Source organism: Perognathus longimembris, chromosome 8 (genome assembly GCF_023159225.1).
Source record: "Perognathus longimembris pacificus isolate PPM17 chromosome 8, ASM2315922v1, whole genome shotgun sequence".
Classification (NCBI taxonomy): Eukaryota; Metazoa; Chordata; class Mammalia; order Rodentia; family Heteromyidae; genus Perognathus; species Perognathus longimembris.
The window spans coordinates 27,941,649-27,961,814 of NC_063168.1; the positions used below are offsets into that span (position 1 = coordinate 27,941,649).

The 20,166-nt window shown below is 40.3% G+C and overlaps 1 protein-coding gene across 3 annotated transcripts in view; it reads left to right on the plus strand.

The window, feature by feature from the left end:
* Nucleotides 1-19,388, plus strand: part of Dguok (deoxyguanosine kinase) — a 31,028-nt gene extending 11,640 nt beyond the window's left edge. The window contains exons 2-7 of one of the 3 annotated variants that reach the window (XM_048352760.1): nt 1,538-1,650; nt 8,652-8,839; nt 12,412-12,559; nt 16,947-17,062; nt 18,563-18,662; nt 19,144-19,388. In XM_048352760.1, the coding sequence (XP_048208717.1) occupies nt 1,538-1,650; nt 8,652-8,839; nt 12,412-12,559; nt 16,947-17,062; nt 18,563-18,662; nt 19,144-19,170 (692 nt within the window). In that variant the 3' untranslated portion in view covers nt 19,171-19,388. The remainder of the gene's footprint in view (nt 1-1,537; nt 1,651-8,651; nt 8,840-12,411; nt 12,560-16,946; nt 17,063-18,562; nt 18,663-19,143) is intronic. The other 2 variants (XM_048352761.1, XM_048352762.1) reach the window with 2 other exon arrangements.
* The last annotated feature ends 778 nt before the right edge of the window (nt 19,389-20,166 follow it).

Here is a 20,166-nt window from a genome sequence, read left to right on the forward strand (position 1 = left end):
AAGGAGGAAATTCTGACAGTGAATGGATGATTGTTGCCATACCCCCGAGGTCTAGGATACAGTGGGAAGGTCAATTTGGTGGGTACAATGATAAGTTCATTTGGGGAATATATCCACTGAAGTATTTATGGGATGTCCAAATGGAGAAACCTGGAGGGCTCTGTATATCCAGAGATCAAGGAGAGTATGGGCCAAAGGTTGGTGTAAATGGGAAAAGATAATTTGAGTGTTGTGGTTGACTCTAGGTTGACTCTACCTATAAGTTATTTCTGAAAGCAGCTACTTTGCATTGTCTTGTCATCACTATGGTCCAACTACTATTAACCAGACTGGTCTGCCTACTTCTGCTTCAAATCTTTTCTTACCTAATGATTTTTTTTCTTTTTCTTTTCTTCGTGCTGGAGCTTGAACTTCTGGCCTTAAATTCTTGCTCAGCTTATTGGCTCATGGCTGAGGCTCTACTACTTGAACTATGCTCCCTGTCTGACATTTTACTGATTAATTGGAGATAGAGTCTCTTAGACTTTTCTGCCCAGGCTGACTTCAACCCTCTATCCTCCCAGTTTCAACTTCCACATAGCTAGGATTACAGGCCTGGCTTACAGGTGTTGGTAATTTCCCTGCCTAAATCCCATTCTCAATGAGTTTTCTTTGCCCTTCTACGTCAAACTTCTTACCACACCTACAAGTCCCTGTGTGACCTGGCCTGTCTGCTTGCCTCGTCCCATCTTAGCCACTTTTCTCCCTCATATGCTCATGCTGTAGCCCTCCTAGCTTCTACAACCTCTGACTTCAGTGTCTTGTCATTTGCTGAGTCCTTTCTCTCCTCTAGGCCTTTCCTCATCCCTGTTCATGGATTATCCTTCTCCTATCCTTTACCTGGCTAACTTTTCATTTGTTAGGGTCTTACCTCATTTGTTGGGGCCTTTTTTTAAAGGAGCCTTTCCTGACCTCCTGAAATATATTAGTTATTCTCCATTGTTCCTTTCTAGCACTAACACAGTTTGTTATTTGTGTGTTTTAGTATCTATCATCCATACTAGTGCTATGAGGACAAAATCCATTCAGTGTTTTGTTCACCATTGTACCTCAGGGTTGGACAGTCCTGAGCACTTTGCATTCCATAAAAATGTGTTAGATTTGTTGAATGAATGAGGATCATAATTGTTTTCATTTCTACTTGTAATTTTTACACTGTCATAGAACCAATGGAACTGTGACTGAAGCTTTATAATTTATGTAACTGATTTTATCCACCTTTTATGGTCCAGCATTTTCAGCTGCTACTAAATACTCTGTCTCTGAGAGGTTGGCCATCAAAATTGCAAGTCCAGTCCTCAGAATTTTTTCTTTCTGTTGCTTGTATATACTGTGGTGACTGCCTGACCCATCATCAATCTGAGAGTAATTGATAAGGCTGCTAAGTTTTGAAGTTGGAAAATCTGGTGCTTATTCGTGTGAGTGGCAGAGTTTAGTACCAGCCTTTTTCCTTAGTCTGCTTTGGGAAGCATCCCAATACGTGCTGTTTGCATTGCAGCTGTGGGGAAGTCCACCTTCGTGAAGTTACTCACTAAAACTTACCCAGAATGGCACGTTGCTACAGAACCTGTGGCAACATGGCAGAATATCCAAGCTGCTGGCACCCAAAAAGTAAGTTTCCAGTTGTGGTGGGTAGTTGGCAGGCATGGGTGAGTAATCTAATTGTAATAATTTAATTTTCTCTGAGGAGATGAAGTAGCCCAGCTTGTCTCCTGTTTAAAATAGCTTCATTCCAGAAAGTAGACCACATATACACCAGAAAGGATATGACTTGTTTGAATAAGTTTAGTTTTGATTTTTGTGGTTTTTAGATGTCTATATAAGTGCTTGCCTCTTTTCTTTGTGGTTTCTCAAATCATATCTAGCTTTAAAGATGAGTTTTGTCATTCCTATCCTTAAGTTTTCATATTATTATGAGTGAAGCTGACCATCACAATCAATAATTAATGACAAAGTCTTAGGAAAGGAACCTTACATACCATGTTGTCATACTTTGAGTCAAAATAGAGATAACAGCTAACATTTATAAAGTGCATACTTATTGTATGCCAGCCGTGCCATACTAAGAACCATGTGGGTTTTTTGTTTGTTTTTGTGCCAATCCTAAGGCTTGAGCCTTAGGAACCCAGGGTCTGGGTTCTGTCCCTGAGCACTAGTGCTCAAGGTTAGGCACTCTACCATTTGAGCCACAGATCCACTTCCAGTTTTTTGGCAGCTAATTGGAGATAAAAGTCTCATGGACTTTCCTGCCCAGGCTGACTTTGAACTGCAATCCTCAGATGTCAGTCTCCTGAGTTGCTAGGATTACGAGCCTGAGCCACTGATACTCAGAACCATGTGTTTTGTGTGCACCTTACACACAGGCTCCCAGTGGCAGGCCTGCTTCGATGGTAAAATCTATAGAGTTGGTTTCTACAGGAAACACATCAGTTGGATGTGAAACTTGAGTAGCTGAGAGAGTGGTATACCCCATTAGGCTTCATGAACTTCTCTTGCAGAAACTTATCTGCCCTTATTGGCTTCAAACTATAATCCTCATAGCTCAGCCTCCTGAGTAGCCAGAATTACAAGCATGAGCCACAGGCATCCAGCTTTTATTTACCTTTTTAAGAGTGTTCACCTTTTGGGGCTGGGAATGTGGCTTAATGGTAGAGTGCTTGCCTAGCATGCATGGAGCCCTCCATTCGATTATTCAGTACTACATAAACGGAAAAGGCTAGAAGTGGTACTGTGGCTTATATGGTACAGTGCTAGCCTTGAGCAGAAAGAAGCCTAGCGACCCATGCCTAGACCCTGAGTTAAAGCCCTAGGACTGGGAAAAACAACAACAACAACAACCCCCCACATATATTTATATATGCTTACATAAGTGTGTGTATAAGCACACACATATGTGCTTTTTTTTCTTTGTTTGTTTTTGGTCCTGGGGCTTGAACTCAGGCCCTGGACACTGTCTCTGAGTTTTTTTGTTTGAGCCACAGCTAAACAGCCAGGATTACAAGTGTGAGCCACTTGGCTCACATTTGCTTTTTTTTTTTTTTTTTGCCAGTCCTGGGGCTTGAACTCAGGGCCTGAGCACTGTCCCTGGCTTCCTTTTGCTCAAGGCTAGCACTCTGCCACTTGAGCCACAGTGCCACTTCTGGCCTTTTCTATATATGTGGTGCTGAGGAATTGAACCCAGGGCTTCATGTATGGGAGGCAAGCACTCTTGCCAGTAGGCCATATTCCCAGCCCCTCACATTTGCTTTCTTAAAACAAAAATTTTGACTGCCTTTTGCATGTCACTTGATATACAAGGTCTTCAACAGTAATGTCATTTTAATGATTATAGCATATTGCATAATACAAAATACTATCATTTAACTATGAAGTCTTGTATTTTGAGAATTTAGCTTTCGATTTTCTCTATGAAGAGGTGTTCCGATGAATATCCTTGTGGCTTAACCTTTTTTCTTATTTTTTGCTTAAGGCTAGCATTCTAACACTTGAGCCACAGTGCCACTTGTGGCTTATTCTGTGGTGCTAAGGAATCGAACCCAGGGCTTCATGCGTGCTAGGCAAGTACTCTACCACTAGGCCATATTCCCAGCCCTTAACCTTTTTTTAATAATTAGATTTTTTGTGTATATGCCAATATTGGGACTCAAAACATGCCCCCCTTAGCTTTTTTACTCAAGACTGGTTTTATTGAAGCCACACCTCCACTTCTGGTTTTTTGGATGGTTAATTGTAGATGAGAGCCTCGTGGAGAGTCCTGAGATCTCAGCCCACTGAGTAGCTAGGATTATACGTGTGAGTCACCCAGTTTAGTAGTCAGGCTTTTGTGTACATTAATATTTTTTTCCAATCATCTAGAACTAGAATATTGATATCTAAATTTTATGTATATTGCTAGTACTTTTATGTTGTATAAAATTTCCATTCAGGAAATTTATATCAATTTCCTCATACTGTCATTAATACTAAGTATTATTCCTTTCATCCTTGCTAATGTGAGAGGTGAGAAAATATTATTTATGTCTTTGACTGAAAGTGTTTTTTTTTTTTTTTTTTTTTTTTTTTGGCCAGTTCTGGGCCTTGGACTCAGGGCCTGAGCACTGTCCCTGGCTTCTTCCCGCTCAAGGCTAGCACTCTGCCACTTGAGCCACAGCGCCGCTTCTGGCCGTTTTCTGTATATGTGGTGCTGGGGAATCGAACCTAGGGCCTCGTGTATCCGAGGCAGGCACTCTTGCCACTAGGCTATATCCCCAGCCCCTGAAAGTGTTTTTTGATCATCCTTTTATTATTATTATTATTAGTGGCTGCCTATTCTTTTTTTTTCCTATTTTTAAAAAAATTGTGTGCTTTTGTTTATTTTTATTTATTTATTTATTTATTTTGCCAGTCCTGGGGCTTGAACTCAGGGCCTGAGCACTGTCCCAGAGCTTCTTTTGCTCAAGGCCAGCATTCTACCTCTTGAGCCACAGGGCCACTTCTGTCTTTTTCTGCTTATGTGGTACTGAGGACTTGAACCCAGGGCTTCATACATGCTGGGCAAGCATTCTACCACTAAGCCAATACATTCCCAGCCCAAGTGCTGGCTTTTGAATTCTGACTTTTATGCTCTTTTTTTTTTTTTTTCTGGAGTGGCTTTTTTTCCCCTGGTCCTTGAGCTTGAACTCCGGGCCTGGGCACTGTCCCTGAGCCTCTCTGGGCTCAAGGCTAGCACTCTACCTCTTGAGCCACAGCACCACTTCTGGCTTTTTCTGTTTATGTGGTACTGAGGAATCGAAACCAGGGCTTCATGCATGCTAGGCAAGCACTCTACCACTAAGCCACATTCCCAGTTCCAGGAGTGGCTTTTTGAGGTCTCATTCTATGTAAAAATTATTAGCTCCCATATACTGCTTATATATTTTTCTTTTGTTTTTATGTATGTCATGTTTTGTAATGTAATTGGTTCCTTTTTATGTGTGTGCCAGTTAGGGATTTAGGGCTCTAAACTTCTCTGAGGTTTTTTGTTTTGTTGTGATTTTTGCTGAAGGCTAATACTCTACTACTTGATCCGAAGCTCTACTTCTGGGTTTTTTTTTGTGATTTATTAGAGATAAGCGTCTCATGGACTTTTCTGCTTCGGTTGGCTTCAAACCACTATCCTCAGATGTCATCCTCCTAAGTAGTTGGGATTACTGGTGTCAGTGACTGGAACCCAGTTAAGGATTGTTTTGCTCATTTTGATGGTCTGGCTTTCTTAGGAATTTTTTCCCCTTTTATTAAGACTATATATACCATATTATTTTCTGCTTTTATCTTTTTTATTCTTTTTGTTTTACTTCTATTTTTTTACTTCCTCCCTTTTATCATTTAGACAATTTATTGTTTTTGTGTACCAGTGGTAATCTTTAAATTAAAATATACATGCCTAAAATATATATGATGGAGTCTCTTCAGAAAAAAACCTCATACTTTTTATTACCATCTTTTCCAGGCTCTATCCTCAGTTATATTGAAGTTATGTGAAATTGGAACTTACAGAATTTTTGAAGTATGAACATTTCTTTTCTAACAGTTCTTAAATTGACATTAAGTTACATAGTCACATTAATAATAGCTGCTTTATACTTAACTCCTCATTTTATTGTAACCACAGTTTTCACCACATGTACCCATTTCTTGTGTGTCCTTTTTTCATTTTCTTTTCCTTTTTTTTGACATTTTAGCAAGGATTTATTTTAATACAACAGGGGTAAAGTAAGAAGAAATAAAAGAGGAGAAACATTTTCTGCTTCCCACACAGGATAAGGGAGTTAAAGACACTGGTTTCTTTTTGTTTTTGTTTTTGTACCAAGATCTCACTATGTATCCCAGGCCTGGACTCAAATTTGTAGTCCTCCTGCTTCCACCTCCCAAATGCTGAATAGAATTATAGCATATGCCACCACACCTTGCTTCCTGCTTCTTCACTCTTTATTTTTACTTATTTTCCACTTGTCTGGGACATATTCTAGAGAAATTTTTGTCTGTATGTGCCAGTACTAGGGCTTGAATTCAGGGCTTTTTCACTCACAGCTGGTGCTATAACACTTGAGCCTCAACACAACTCATTTTTATGGTTAATTGGAGATTTACAAGCTTACCTGGGTTGGCTTTGAACCTTGATCCTCAGATCTCAATCTGCTGAGTAACTAGGATTATACGTGTGAGCCACTTGTACCCAGCAAGACATTTTTGTTTTTAGAAATTTATGTGGGTGGTATAATTTCTGAGTGGTTGGTGTTTAAAACTGTCTTCTGCCTTAGAATAGAAAAGGTAGCTTCTATTGTAGGAAAGTGTTACATGCTTCAGATCAGTGGTGCACTGCGTCTGCTGAAGCCTTTCAAAGGGCCTTTGTAATCCAAGTGTTCTGTTCAGCCAGCTTGGACTACTTATTGTCATCTAATCTTTAATCTTTTTTCCTCCTCTATATCTTTGTCTCTATACTTGAAGTGCTGTCTTCCTAATTTCTGTTGCCATTTTTTAACATTCCATAAACCATTTACTTCCCAGTTAAATGCCACTTTCCCAGGAGCTTCCTGAGATTCCCTCTACAACACTTTCTGCCTAACCATCTGACTCTTTATATCCTAGTCATTCTTTTTCATGTGCATTTCATAAAGTACCTGGATTGAAGGATAATCTTTATTGTTTGTTTTAGCATAGTATACCCCTTCTATGAAAGGTATGGAATTCTGTTGGTTTTGTTTGTTGGTTAGTTGGACTTGGTTTTGTTTTGTTTTGTTTTTTGCCAGTCCTGGGGCTTGGACTCAGGGCCTGACATTGTCCCTGGCTTATTTTTCTCAAGGCTAGTGCTCTCTCTCTTGAGCCACAGCGCCACTTCCGGCTTTTACTGTTTATGTGAGCTTTGTGCACACTAGGCAAGCATTCTACCACTAAGCCACATTCCCAGCCCAGTTAGTTGGACTTGGAAATGAGCAATTTCTTTTTTAAAAATCTGCCTTAAACTTTTAGAAAGAAATAGCTATAGATGGAATCTCAAAAGAAAGTCAAGCTAGGCTTGACACTTGGCTCACACTTATAATCCTAGCTACTCAGTAGGCTGAGGCTGAGATCTGAGAGTCTCATTTGGAAACCACCCAGGCAGGGAGAGTATGAAACTGTTATCTCCAATTAACAATCAAAACTTGGAAGTGGAGGTATAAAGAAAAAAGAAAAAAAGTCAATATAGTGTTATAGTGGAAGGATTTTATTCAGAGTGGACTTCTCTCTCTCTCTCTCTCTCTCTCTTTCTCTCTCTCTCTCTCTCTCTCTGTATTTACTTACTGCTGGTATTAGGTCTTGAACTCAGGGCTTTTCACTCAAGGCTAGCACTCTACTATTGACTACACTTCTGGCTTTTTTGCTAGTTATTTAGAGATAAATGTCTTCATAGACTCTTATGACCAGTGTGGCTTTGTAAGAAGATCCTCAGATCTCAGCCTTCTGAGTAGCTAGGATTACAGGCATGCGTCATTGGTACCTGGATCAAAGTAGAAATTTAAGTGGTCATTGAGTGTTCATTCCCTCCACCCCAGACCCCACAAGTCCATGAATGAGTTTCGCTCTGCTCTCTTCTGTTACACTGAATGTAGCATGTTGCCTCATTCTGTCAGATTTTTGTCTAGTAAGGCAGGAAAGTCTCTTCCTCAGGTTTCAAGTCAGCTGGAGGATCTAATTATATTTTTATTAGCATACATTAGTTTTATAATGGGGAGTTTGTTTTGATATTTCCACATATGTATACAATGTATCCCAATCAATATCATTCCTCTGTCCCACATCCCATACCCCCTTTTCTTTGTGCCCACGCTGGAGCTTGAACTCAGGGTCTTGTGCTCTTGCTCGGGTTTTTTGCTCACAGCTGGCACTTTACCACTTCTAGCAGTTAATTCGAAATAATGGTTTCTCAGATTTGTCTATCTAGTCTGATTCTGAACCTCAATCCTCAGATCTTAGCCTCCTGAATAGATAGGTTTATAAGTATGAGCCACTGTTTGTGTGTGTGTGTGTGTGTGTGTGTGTGTGTGTGTGTGTGTGTGTGTGTGATCGTGTGATCTCAGTCTGTTTATTCAGCTCAGTTTGCTTGCTAGTGCTTCACTACTTGAGTCACATTTCCTATTTGTCATTTTGCTGATTAATTTGCCATGGAATCTCTGTAACTTTTTTGCCAAGGCTGACTTTTGCCAAGACCTCAGTTTGCTGAGTAGTTAGGGTTATAGGTGTAAGCCTCCAGCACTTGGTTCACTCTTTCTTCTTAAAACCCAGCAGACTTCATTGTACTTGTACTGCAAATTACATCAACCATATTCATTCTCAGTTGCTCCCTTTTGTAGCCCTCCTCACTCCCACTAGTACTCTTTGCTGTGTTGTTTTAAGAAGGAAACTTTTATTCCTTCATTTTTTTTAAATAGTGCTAGGGATTAAACTAGCCTCATATTACTGCTAGGCAAGTATTCTACCACTGGAAGCATACCACCAGTCCTTGTAGTTTCTTCTTGCATTTAATATTAAGCCTTTTGGGGAAAGGACGAGAGTAAAGTATATTATGGAATAAATACATCTTCTAGGAAGTTCTCTGCTTTTATCATCCTCTCTAGGACGGCACTACCCCAAGTCTTGGAAACTTGCTGGACATGATGTATCAGGAGCCAACACGATGGTCCTACACATTCCAGACATACTCCTTTATGAGCCGCCTGAAAATACAGCTGGAGCCTTTCCCTGAGAAACTTTTACAGGCTGAGAAGCTCGTACAGATCTTTGAGAGGTCTGTGTACAGTGACAGGTAAGTCACCAAGCTGCTAGCTAGAAGCCTCACACTTAGTTCTGCAGTTTTCTTTTCTTGTACAGACCCTGCACTGCTCTAGCTATTTAAATTATACTTTGATGGCAGGCACTGGTGTCCCAAGCCTGTAATCATAGCTACTCAGGGTAAGAGCCAAAGGATCACTATGTAAAGCTAACTCAGGGAAAAAAAAAAAAAAAAGTCTGTGAGACTCCATTAAAAAAGAAAAAGGCAAAAAGCAGCTCTGAAAGCATAGCTCAAGTGGTATGCCCAGAGTTCAAACTCTAGTACTGCCCTTAGAAGAAAATGGTACTTTGAAAAATTGTGTGTATGTGTGTGTATGTGTGTGTGTGTGTGTGTGTGTTTTCCTATTCTTTTTCTAGGTTTAGGACTTGAACTCAGGGCCTCATGTTTTTGCTCACTGGCTGGCACTCTATCATTTGAGTCATGCCTCTAGTCTCCTAAATATCCTTTCTTGAAGAATAAAAAAGGATCAATAGCTGGGCATGGTGGCTCAACTCTATATCCTAGCTATTTAGAGGCAGTGATCAAAAGATTACCGTTAGAGTCCAGCCCAGGCAAAAAGAGTTCAAGAGATTCCATTTCAGCTCATGGTTACCTCCTGTGATCAGGAGTGAACACAGAAAAGGAGGCAGATCCAGTCCTTGACTCTCTCTAAGGATACTAGTCCAAAAGAGACTGGATATGTTCTCAGAATATGTGCTCATTTATGTGTAATGTGTGTTCCAAAGGAAAAACATGGTTATAGGGGAGTGGATTACAAGGAGGAAGAAATCTAGTTCTTTTCTGATTGAACTAAAGGACACACCAGCATGTGATTTTTAGAAGAGAATACCCAAATGTTCCTTTTATTCTGTTCTTCTCCAAAGCCTCTTCATTCAGTCTATAGGTTTGCCTCCAGCTCTCAGTATTCAAAACCTCACCCATTTTATGGAGGGGAAGAATGGGAAACAGGATTTCTTTATGTAGCCCAGGCTGGCCTTGAATGTATAATTTTCCTACCTCAGCTTCCGGAACACTGGGATCATAGGCGTGCGTGTGCCACTATGCTCAGCTACCTTTCTCTTCTACCTGCTCTCATTCATCATCACTAGTTTGGAGAAAGAAGAACTCATACTCAGGAGAATAGGGCCACTTTTGTAAGACTTGTTTTTCTTTATAGGATCATACTTTCAACCCTCATGGTACATACTTGTAATCCCAGCACTTGGGAAGCTAAGGCCAGGAGTGTTTGAGGCTGGCCTGGACTACATAGTGAGACACTGCCTCAAGAACAAAAAAGATCTAATTTCATCTTCTAGTTATCTATGGAGATGCTGACAACATTTTTTTAGAACTTGAGTTTTATTTTTTTTTACTAGTTAAATAATCAAACATCCTTTATTTAAATGTAGTACCATAAATCAAAATAATTTAAATATGACACCTGAAGTTAAAAGTAATGTTTAGTTTTTTAAAATCATCTATTTAAAACATATTAAACACATGATAGAAAATAATTAACTTCTATGAAATCTTCTAAAAAAATCATGACAAAGTTTTTGATCAGATAAAATCCATGCCATCACCAAGGGGGAAATAAAGAAGCATAAATAAATTTGTTTGTTTGTTTTGCCAGTCCTGGCGCTTGAACTCAGGGCCTGAGCACTGTCCCTAGCTTCTTTTTGCTCAATGCTAGCACTCTACCACTTGAGCCACAGCGCCACTTCTGGCTTTTTCTATACATATGTGGTGCTGAGGAATTGAACCCAGGGCTTCATGTATATGAGGCAGGCACTCTACCACTAGGCCATATTCCCAGCCCGCATAAATAAATTTGAATGTAGAACTTGAGTTTTAAAAAGTCACCTTTTTTAATGCCTTCAGTTAGACTGTAGCTAAACTATTCCAGACTAGGAAAGTATACTTTTGGAGTTTCCAAATTAGCTTCTTCATATCTTTCAATAAAGTGGTTGCAATACTGAGATTTTTTTAAATACACTGTGCTGATCATTCTTCTAAGTACAATATGCAGTCATCACAATAGTGGGCTGAGAGAACTTAGGTGACTTCTAAAGTGACATGGCTAGTGACTTCTACGGCCAGGATCAGATGAGAAGCCAGGCACCAGCGGCTAACACTTGTAATCCTAGCTACCCCGAATGCTGTGATCTGAGGATCACAGTTTGAAACCTGCCAGGTAGCAAAATCCATGAAATTCTTATCTCCATTTAGCTATCAGAAAGCTGGAAGTAGAGCTTCCAATGGTTCAAGTGGTAGCGTGCCAACCTGGAGCAAAAAAAATCTAAGGGAGGGGCTGGGAATATGGCCTAGTGGCAAGAGTGCTTGCCTCTTATACATGAAGCCCTGGGTTCAATTCCCCAGCACCACATATACAGAAAATGGCCAGAAGTGGCTCTTTGGTTCAAGTGGCAGAGTGCTGGCCCTGAGCAAAAAGAAGCCAGGGACAGTGCTCAGGCCCTGAGTCCAAGGCCCAGGACTGACCAAAAAAAAAAAAAAAATCTAAGGGACATTACCAGCTCCAATACTGGTGCATGTGTGCACATGCACGTGTATACAAACATACACACACACGCACACACCTGGAGAGTTCCTCTGAAACCTACTCTCATAAGGATAGCATTCCCAGCTTTGCAGTTGTCTTTTCCCTGAGCCATTCATACATAGAGATTCTGAATTTCATTTTCCCAGAAGTGGCCAGTTACTAAGCGTTGCCTTAGAAACAAGCTCATTGTTGAGGATGTAAATTGTGTTTTATATCAAGGTGACTGATGGGTTAAGGCAGAATTGGCCCTTCTAAAGCTGTGGTTTCTATTTAGCTCTATTTCCCTAATTTACTAGATCCTCCTTTTGTTGTGAAAGTAAGCAAGGAGGAAAGCTAGCTTGATTTTCAGCTTTAGTCTTCTTTTATCTGACTTAGAAGCTCAGCAGCAGAGAAAGCAAGCCAGCAAGAGTATTTTGCAGGAAAGTCTGCTTTCTTAATGGTAATACTGAAGTCAGTAGGAAATGAATTTCCTGTTCCATAATGATAACACAACATAAAAACAGTTCCCTCTATTTTTTAATTAAAGAATGGCTCTGCAGTTGGAGATTCAGAAACTTTTAGTCCTTAAATATGGCATTGGCTTTATCGTACATTCACTTGATTTTTGTTTGGTGCGTGCCTTGATATAAAAATAGGGAAATATCTGGGATGCAAGTTTACACATACCCTCTGCTGACTGCTTTCTAACAAGGCAAACTGTTGGGGACCAATGAATTCTTCTCTAATGTTCCTTTTTGTACATTGAATAATTACTCACCCAGAAAGCTGTGATTTTAATTTCTATATCTAGGTGTTATTTACCATTGCAGTGTTGTGCAGGAGGGGAGCTATGGGTTTAGAATTGAGATTTCCTAAGGATTGATGAGGTCCTAGAAAGATTAAGTGGTTTAGATAGACATGGAACAAGTTGGTTATTGACTGTTTTTGCTTCTTTCTCTGTCTTTCATTCCATTTTCTGTTACTTCCCTTCCCCCATCTCCCATCTCCCACTTTCATTTCCAACTAGGTATATCTTTGCAAAGAATCTTTTTGAGAATGGTTCCCTCAGTGACGTCGAATGGCATATCTATCAGGACTGGCATTCTTTCCTCCTGCGGGAGTTTGCCAGCCGACTTTCAATACATGGCTTCATCTATCTCCAGGCTTCTCCCCAGGTAACTGAACAAAAACGTTAGATTTTAGGGCCATATGAAACCTAGGAGATGGCATTCTGCAAGCCCTTGATTTTTCTGGGTGGAGATGTTAGAGCGCAGAGAGCAGTGGTGTTTAGCCCTATTTTAGTATTGCGACCCAGTTGGCTAGCTCATAGGCTCTTGTTTCTGGGGAGTAGAGGTTGAACTCATTTACTAGGACTTATAAGGAAAGCAGGCGATTTTTCCCTCACTTTTCTTCTGTGTGCGTTCTGATTGACCTATGAGGAGGGGCAGGATGGTGAAGTTGGTGGTGATTATTGTTGTTGGTTGTCTGTTAAGTCTTTTGGGGGGAGATGAGAGGAACTGAAGAATAATACCTTAATAACAGAAAAGAAAATAGCTTGTTTGTTTGAGATTAGATAGGGATTTTAGTACTGTTTAAATGGGGACCCAGGTATGCCTCTATCCTTCCCCTGAAGTCACTCTGACCTCTACTGTAAGACTCAAAGGTAACTATATACAAAGAAAAAACAAAATAGAAGTTAAATTCTCTCTAAATAAAAGCCCATGCTAATGTGCAGCACTCTAGCACTGAGCCCTGAGGAGAGCATGTGAGGTGAACCTCAGTAGGGCCTTTGGCTCCTTCCTACCTGATATCCCTTGAATTGTAAAAACCAAGCTTGGGGCAGGTGGGTGGGGGAAAAATCAAAAGAGAAAAGGCCAGGCATCCTTGTTCCTGCATGCAGACAGTGTCTGGCAAGTCACCTGAGTTTGGGACTTGGGAAGCCTGGTAGGCAGACTTACCAGCAGTTACAATCTAGTTCCTGTGTCCTCTCAAGCACTCAGCTTGGCTCTTCTTCCTAAGTAAGGAAGATGGTTGGTGAAAGCATCCATTCCATGCTATTTGCACCTCTACTGTCTTCACAGTCAGGTGTGTCTTCTCTATGAGGACCAAATGAAGTGTGCCCAAGCTAAAAGCTCTATTTCATTGGATCTTTTTTTAAAAAATGATTTGTTAAACTTTATCAGTGAAGTAAGAATTGTGAAGATACGCCCAAAATAGGAGTTTATCTAGACTTTTTACAGGAAAAGAATTTGCTCTGTTAAGCAAAGTAAGAGTTTAAAAAAGGGAAATGTAAGTCTATTTTAATAGATGCTTATCTAAAAGCAGTGATTGAATAATTATAAATAGCTTCTGTAAGAATAATTTCTCTGTCCTGGGTATACTTAGAAACATGGATGTATTATTTTAAAATATAATCACTAATTCAGACAATTTTTTTAATCTCAGAGAGGAAAATCATATAGCTTTGCTATATCTAGCAATCCTAAAGCTACTTGCTGGTAGGAATATTAATGGGCTAACCTTTTTTTTTTTAGTAATATGTTGGGAGGTTGAAACCCAGGGCCTTGTGTATTCTAAGCAAGTGTTCTGCCACTTGAGCCCCAAGCCCTTTCACTCTTTTTTGGCAGCTATATAATTTAGTAGAGCAAGCTAAAGTAGGGAGAAATCGGGGGGGGGGGGGGGGGAGGGAAGAAGTCATGTGTAAGTGGCTTATGCCTTAATTCTAGCTACTCAGGAAGGTAAGATTTGGAAAATGGTGGTTTTGAAGCCAGCCAAGCAGAAAAATACTTGAGACTCTTATTTCCTATTAACCACCAAAAAGCCTAGCTAGCTAGGCATGTAAGCTGAGCAAGTACAAGGCCCTGAGTTCAAACCCTGGTGCTAGAAAAATGAAGAGAGAAATATCTTGTTACCTACATAGGAAGAAATAGAAATTAAAGATTCCCCATTAGTGCGCCAGTGTCCTGGTCCTGAGACTTGAACTTTGGGCCTGAGTGCTGTCTCTTGAGTTTCTTGCTCAAGACTAGCACTCTGCCACTTGTGTCACACTCCACTTCTGGCTTTTTGGTGGTTAATTAGAGATGAGTCTCACTGGCTTTCCTGCGTGTGCTGGCTTTGAACTCGATTCTCAGATCTCATCCTTTTGAATAGCTAGGATTTACAGGTATGAGCCACTGGTATCCAGCTCCAATTTGTTATTTAAATTTTATCTTTGAGAAAGAATCTTGCTTTTACTTTTGCATAGGCTGTTCTTGAACTGACATTCTTCCCAATTTAAAAAGTAGCTGGGATAAACAGGTGTGACCCACCGTGCCCAAGCTAAATGAGTTAACTTATAAGGAGACAATTTGGTAGTATAAGCAAGTGCTTATACATTTGGGCCTATGAATCACTGTGCCTCTGTAAACTGTATCGTTGTTTGGAATAGGTAAATATTAGAAACTGCAGTTATTAATTGAGCCAGGGGAAGGCAGTGATGAGAAAGGGTAAGGACTGAAAGTAGTGGTCTATGAGAACTGTATCTGAGCTTCAGTTTGGGAAGCTGGATATAAAGGCCTGAAAGAAGTCAGTTTACATAGTTTCAATACAGTGAGAAAAAAAGAAGACAGCAAAGATGGCACATCATTGAAAGTATTGTGTAGCATGTTTGGGGATATAGTTCACCTTTATAGGTATTTGAATGAGGAAAATCCTAAGGCAATAGGTTAATTCATCAATACTTCCATTACAGACGACATTGAATAACATTTTGCTGAACAGAAAGAAGAACAAGGGCAATTCAGGCAAAATAAACATTTGAAGCAAAGGTTTTGAGTTGTGAAGTAGCTTGGCCTGTCCTACAAGAAGGAGGCCAAATCTTACTGAAGCAGCAAGACCAGCAGAGGAACTAAGGAAGTTGAGGACAAATAGGATAAGTAGTTTTGTGTAAGAAGGACACACTGTTTTCTGAGCCAGTGAACTACTTCAGACTTTCTACAGATGGATAGAATAGAATTCCACAAAGGAGAGGAAGGAAATCATTGTTAAGCCTCACTTTTAAATCTATATCTATCTATCTATATACGTGTGTGTGTGTGTGTGTGTGTGTGTGTGTGTGTGTGTGTGTGTGTGTGTGTAGAAAGAGAGAGAGAGAGGGCTGGGGATATAGCCTAGTGGCAAGAGTGCCTGCCTCGGATACACGAGGCCCTAGGTTCGATTCCCCAGCACCACGTATACAGAAAACGGCCAGAAGGGGCGCTGTGGCTCAAGTGGCAGAGTGCTAGCCTTGAGCGGGAAGAAGCCAGGGACAGTGCTCAGGCCCTGAGTCCAAGGCCCAGGACTGGCCAAAAAAAAGAAAAAGAAAGAGAGAGAGAGAGACACCAGTGGTTCATACGTATAATCCTAGTTACTTAAGCTGAGATCTGATGAAAACGTTCAAAGCCAGGCAGATAACTTCTTGAGATTCTTATCTCCAATTAACCAGCAAAAAGCTGAAACTAGAGTGTGACTCAAGTGATAGAGCATCAGCCTTGAGCAAAAAAAGCAAAGGAGAGTGCGAGGCCCTGAGTTCAAGCTCTAGTACCAGCACATAGACACAAATAAATTAAATGCGCACACACACATGCATATATATGCATGCATATATACATATATATATGCATGCATGCCATTTTTAATTCCTTGAACCCTATGGTTATAGCTATACTCACTAAGGAACTATAGGAAACAAAGTATTTCAAACTAGGAAAGTAATGCTGTTTTATTATGCAGTACTATGGAAGTCTGCATTAAGGGAGCAATTGAAAGGAGAACAGCTTTTGTGAGGAACTTCACGTGCCCTACCTTAGTGGGTCCTGACAGTAACCTGTGGGTGGGTTCAAGATGGGAAAAATGGAAGCCCACAAAGAATGTATATAGCTAGTACGTGATGTAGACCAATTGACCCTTAGGTCTTTGACTTTAAGGCCTGGGATCTTTGCATGTTCTTCCACCTGCAGGATACAGCTAAGCAGAATGCCTTTGACAAGGGCAGAGGTAAGAGGAGAAGAAATTAGAGCGATTAAAGAGAATTTTATGACTTACTAATATCATCAAGAGAAAGAAGGGTAATCCTGGGTTTCAGCCTTGGCCAAATGGGTGGATATTGCTTGCCATTAACGCATCAAGAATATGGGTTTAGGGGCTGGGGATATGGCCTAGTGGCAAGAGTGCCTGCCTCGGATACACGAGGCCCTAGGTTCGATTCCCCAGCACCACATATACAGAAAACGGCCAGAAGCGGTGCTGTGGCTCAAGCGGCAGAGTGCTAGCCTTGAGCGAGAAGAAGCCAGGGACAGTGCTCAGGCCCTGAGTCCAAGGCCCAGGACTGGCAAAAAAAAAAAAAAAAAAGAATATGGGTTTAAGATGGAAGTGGAGAAAATGGTGTAAAATTTCAAGTTGAATAAGAGAGCCAGGCAGCAGAAGCAAGGTCATGACTTGGGGTGCCAGGATAGACATGAAGATGTATGGGTTTTCAGAACCCACTAAAACTGCGTTTTAACCGAACAGCAGACTAAATGAATGGGGCCTGGGTTTGTTCTTTAGGTTTGTTTGAAGAGACTGTACCAGAGGGCCAGGGAGGAAGAGAAAGGAATTCAGCTGGCCTATCTCGAGCAGCTTCATCGGCAACATGAAGACTGGCTTGTTCACAAGAAAACAAAGTAAGTAGAGAAAAGAGCAAGACAGAGACTTGCTTTCTAAAGCCACTTTATCAAAAGAAGTTCAACATATAGCCCTAAGAAAGTTGGAAATGTACATTTTCCAAGTCAGAAATTTGAATTAAATATAAATATATATGAACCAATGGTTCATTCCTGTAATACTAGCTATTCAGGAGGCTGAATTCTGAGAATCATGGTTCAAAGCCTGCCTGGGCAAAAAAGTCCATGAGACTCTCCAATTAATTACCAAAAAGCCAAAAGTAAAGCTGAAGTTCAAGCAGTAGAGTGCTAGCCACGAACAAAAAAGCTCAGGGACAGTACCTAGGCCATGAGTTCAAGCCCCAGGATCAGCATCAAAAACAAAAACAACAAAAGTTGTACAAAGGGGTTGTGATTCTAATTGTATGTTTCAAGAGAGTTTTTCTTAGATTCCATTTCTCCAGCTCCTATGTAAACTTGCTCATACCCTCATACTCTTAATCTCTTTGTTTTTTACATTTCCCCAGATTGAATATTAGATTAATGCTTTGATTGTTGGCTCAGGATGAAGGAATCAAATTTTTAGGAAAAGATCAATTTCACTAAGCTGACATTCCAAGTTACTGCATACCTTCCCTTCAAGCTTACTGTGTTTTCCACTTAAAATGTTTAGAGCTCTGGCCTTCATTATTAGTCTCAAAACTAAGGAGAAATCGGCTTCAATCAACTTGGCTTATTGAGTTTGTATGTTGATACACACATATATACATACCTACATAATACATATATATGTATATGTGTACCATATTAGGGTTTGTGCTGAAGGCTTGTGTGTACAAGGCAAGCATGCTCCCACTTAATGTCACACCTCAGTCCTTTTTGCTTTAGTTATTTTGTTGTTTTGTTTTTGTACTAAATATTGGAATTTAAGTATAGGGCTTTGTGCTCTCCTTTGGCGCTTTTTTTTTGTTTGTTTGTTTTTGCTTAAGTCGTGCTATACTACTTGAGCAACACCTCCATTTCTGGCTTTTTTTGTTGGTTAATTGGAGGTAAGAGTCTCTTGGATTTATCTGCTCTGGCAGGCTTTGAACCATGATACTCAGACTCCTGAGTAGCTAGGATTATAGCCATTAACCCCCAGGTAAATTTAAAATTTTGTTTGTTTTTGGTGTCAGTATTGGTACTTGAACTCAGGGCCTGGCATTCCTGCTTAACTTTTCCACTCAAGAATAGTGTTTTACCACTGAACCACATTTCCATTTCTAAAAGCTCAGTGAATTTTCCTGTGTGCAGGAACATTTTTCTGTGTGAGATTTGAATTTATTACCTCAGACTTTCCAGGAAAGTACTATACCATTTGAGCCATGCTCTCTTCTTCTTTTTTTAATGCTGATTACATGCAGTTTCATTGAGAAGCTATATGAATTGAGATCTGTTCTTGTGCTTATTATAATTTGGTAAGTGAAACTTGGCTCTGTTTATTTTTTTTTCCTGTCCACCAAATGTTTATGCTTCTTACAGACTCCACTTTGAGGCTCTGATGAACATTCCAGTGCTGGTGTTGGATGTCAATGATGATTTTTCTAAAGAACTAGCCAAACAAGAAGAACTCATGAGAAAGGTAAGTAAGAAGGACGTGAACTCCTCTGTTTTGTTTGTTTGTTGTTTTCTTTCTCTGTTGTGCTTTCATCCATCTGGCCTCTGCTTCAGTTTACTATATTGGATTTTGTACTTTGCATCTCCAATTACATTTCACACTCCAAAGCCTATTAGATTGTGTTTAAGTTACATATAGTCTCTGTTCTTTAAAGCATGTTGGGTTAATAATAATTGCTGAATAATTGACTTATCACATGTGCTTGCCAGCTGACTTGCTTCTCTAAGGTATTATAAAACTAGGGAAATGAGACTTCTGGATTCTATTCCCAGCTTTGCCACTGGTGCTGTGTGACTCTGAACAGCTCACATTTCTTCTCCAGCCCTGCTTTCCCTTTCCTTCCTCACAAAAAATTCATGGGGCTGGATATATAGACATTGTGGGTAGGCCATTGAATAGTCTGCTGAAAATGCGAAATCTAACTTTTGGGTTTCTTTCTTCTCAGGTAAACAGCTTCATAAAGAATCTGTAACCAGACACTAAGATATCCTTGCTGACCAGTTATTAAGATGTGCTCTCTGACTTCCTGAAGCTAGAAAACGTTGAGTCTCCGCTTTCCATCCATCTCTATCCCCTTTTGTCCCTGGAGCACTCTGCCTCTCAGGGGTATGATGTGTGTCCTCTCTGGATTTTGCTATTGTCTTTTTTTATATGTCAAAGGACTTTGACAATAAATGTGACTTAAGTTACTTACTTTTCTAATCCGTTGCTCATTTATTTCAGGATGTATCTATTGATGCCTGGTCTAAACTCCCTGATAGATTAGACTAGCCATTTCCCTTGAGAATTCTTAGCCATTCTTCCTCCTAAATCCTTCAGGAACCAGATTTCCTGTGTGTTCACTTGTTTCCTGTGACTTGCCAGGTCAGGAATTGTTCCAAGAGCCCTCATCCAAGCTCTGTACTACATAAAGAAGAGAAATAATAAAATAGCCTAGTTAGATTGCAAGCTCCAAAACTGGAAAATGGGGCTGGGAATATGGCCTAGTGGCAAGAGAGCTTGCCTCACATACATGAAGCCCTGGGTTTGATTCCCCAGCACCACATATATAGAAAATGGCCAGAAGTGGCGCTGTGGCTCAAGTGGCAGAGTGCTAGCCTTGAGCAAAAAGAAGCCAGGGATAGTGCTCAGTCCCTGAGTCCAAGCCCCAGGACTGGCAAAAAAAAACACCAAAAAAACTGGAAAATGGAGCCCCAAACTCTTAGAATCATGATTATTTCCTCCCATCTTCTGCTCTTGGTATCAGGGAATAGGAGTGGGGAATTTATTTAGTCTTTTGCCTTAGATCTATAAAGCTGCCAAAAGAAAGGGAGAGAACATATAGTGTTCAGCAAAAAGTTCAGCATTTACTATTTAGGGTTCAGCCAGATGACCTTAATGGAGTGACTCTCAGTGCATAAGGGAAAGAAGAAACTAACTTTTTGTTAGTTTCAAACTACTTTTCAAACCTCAAGGACAATTTATTGTT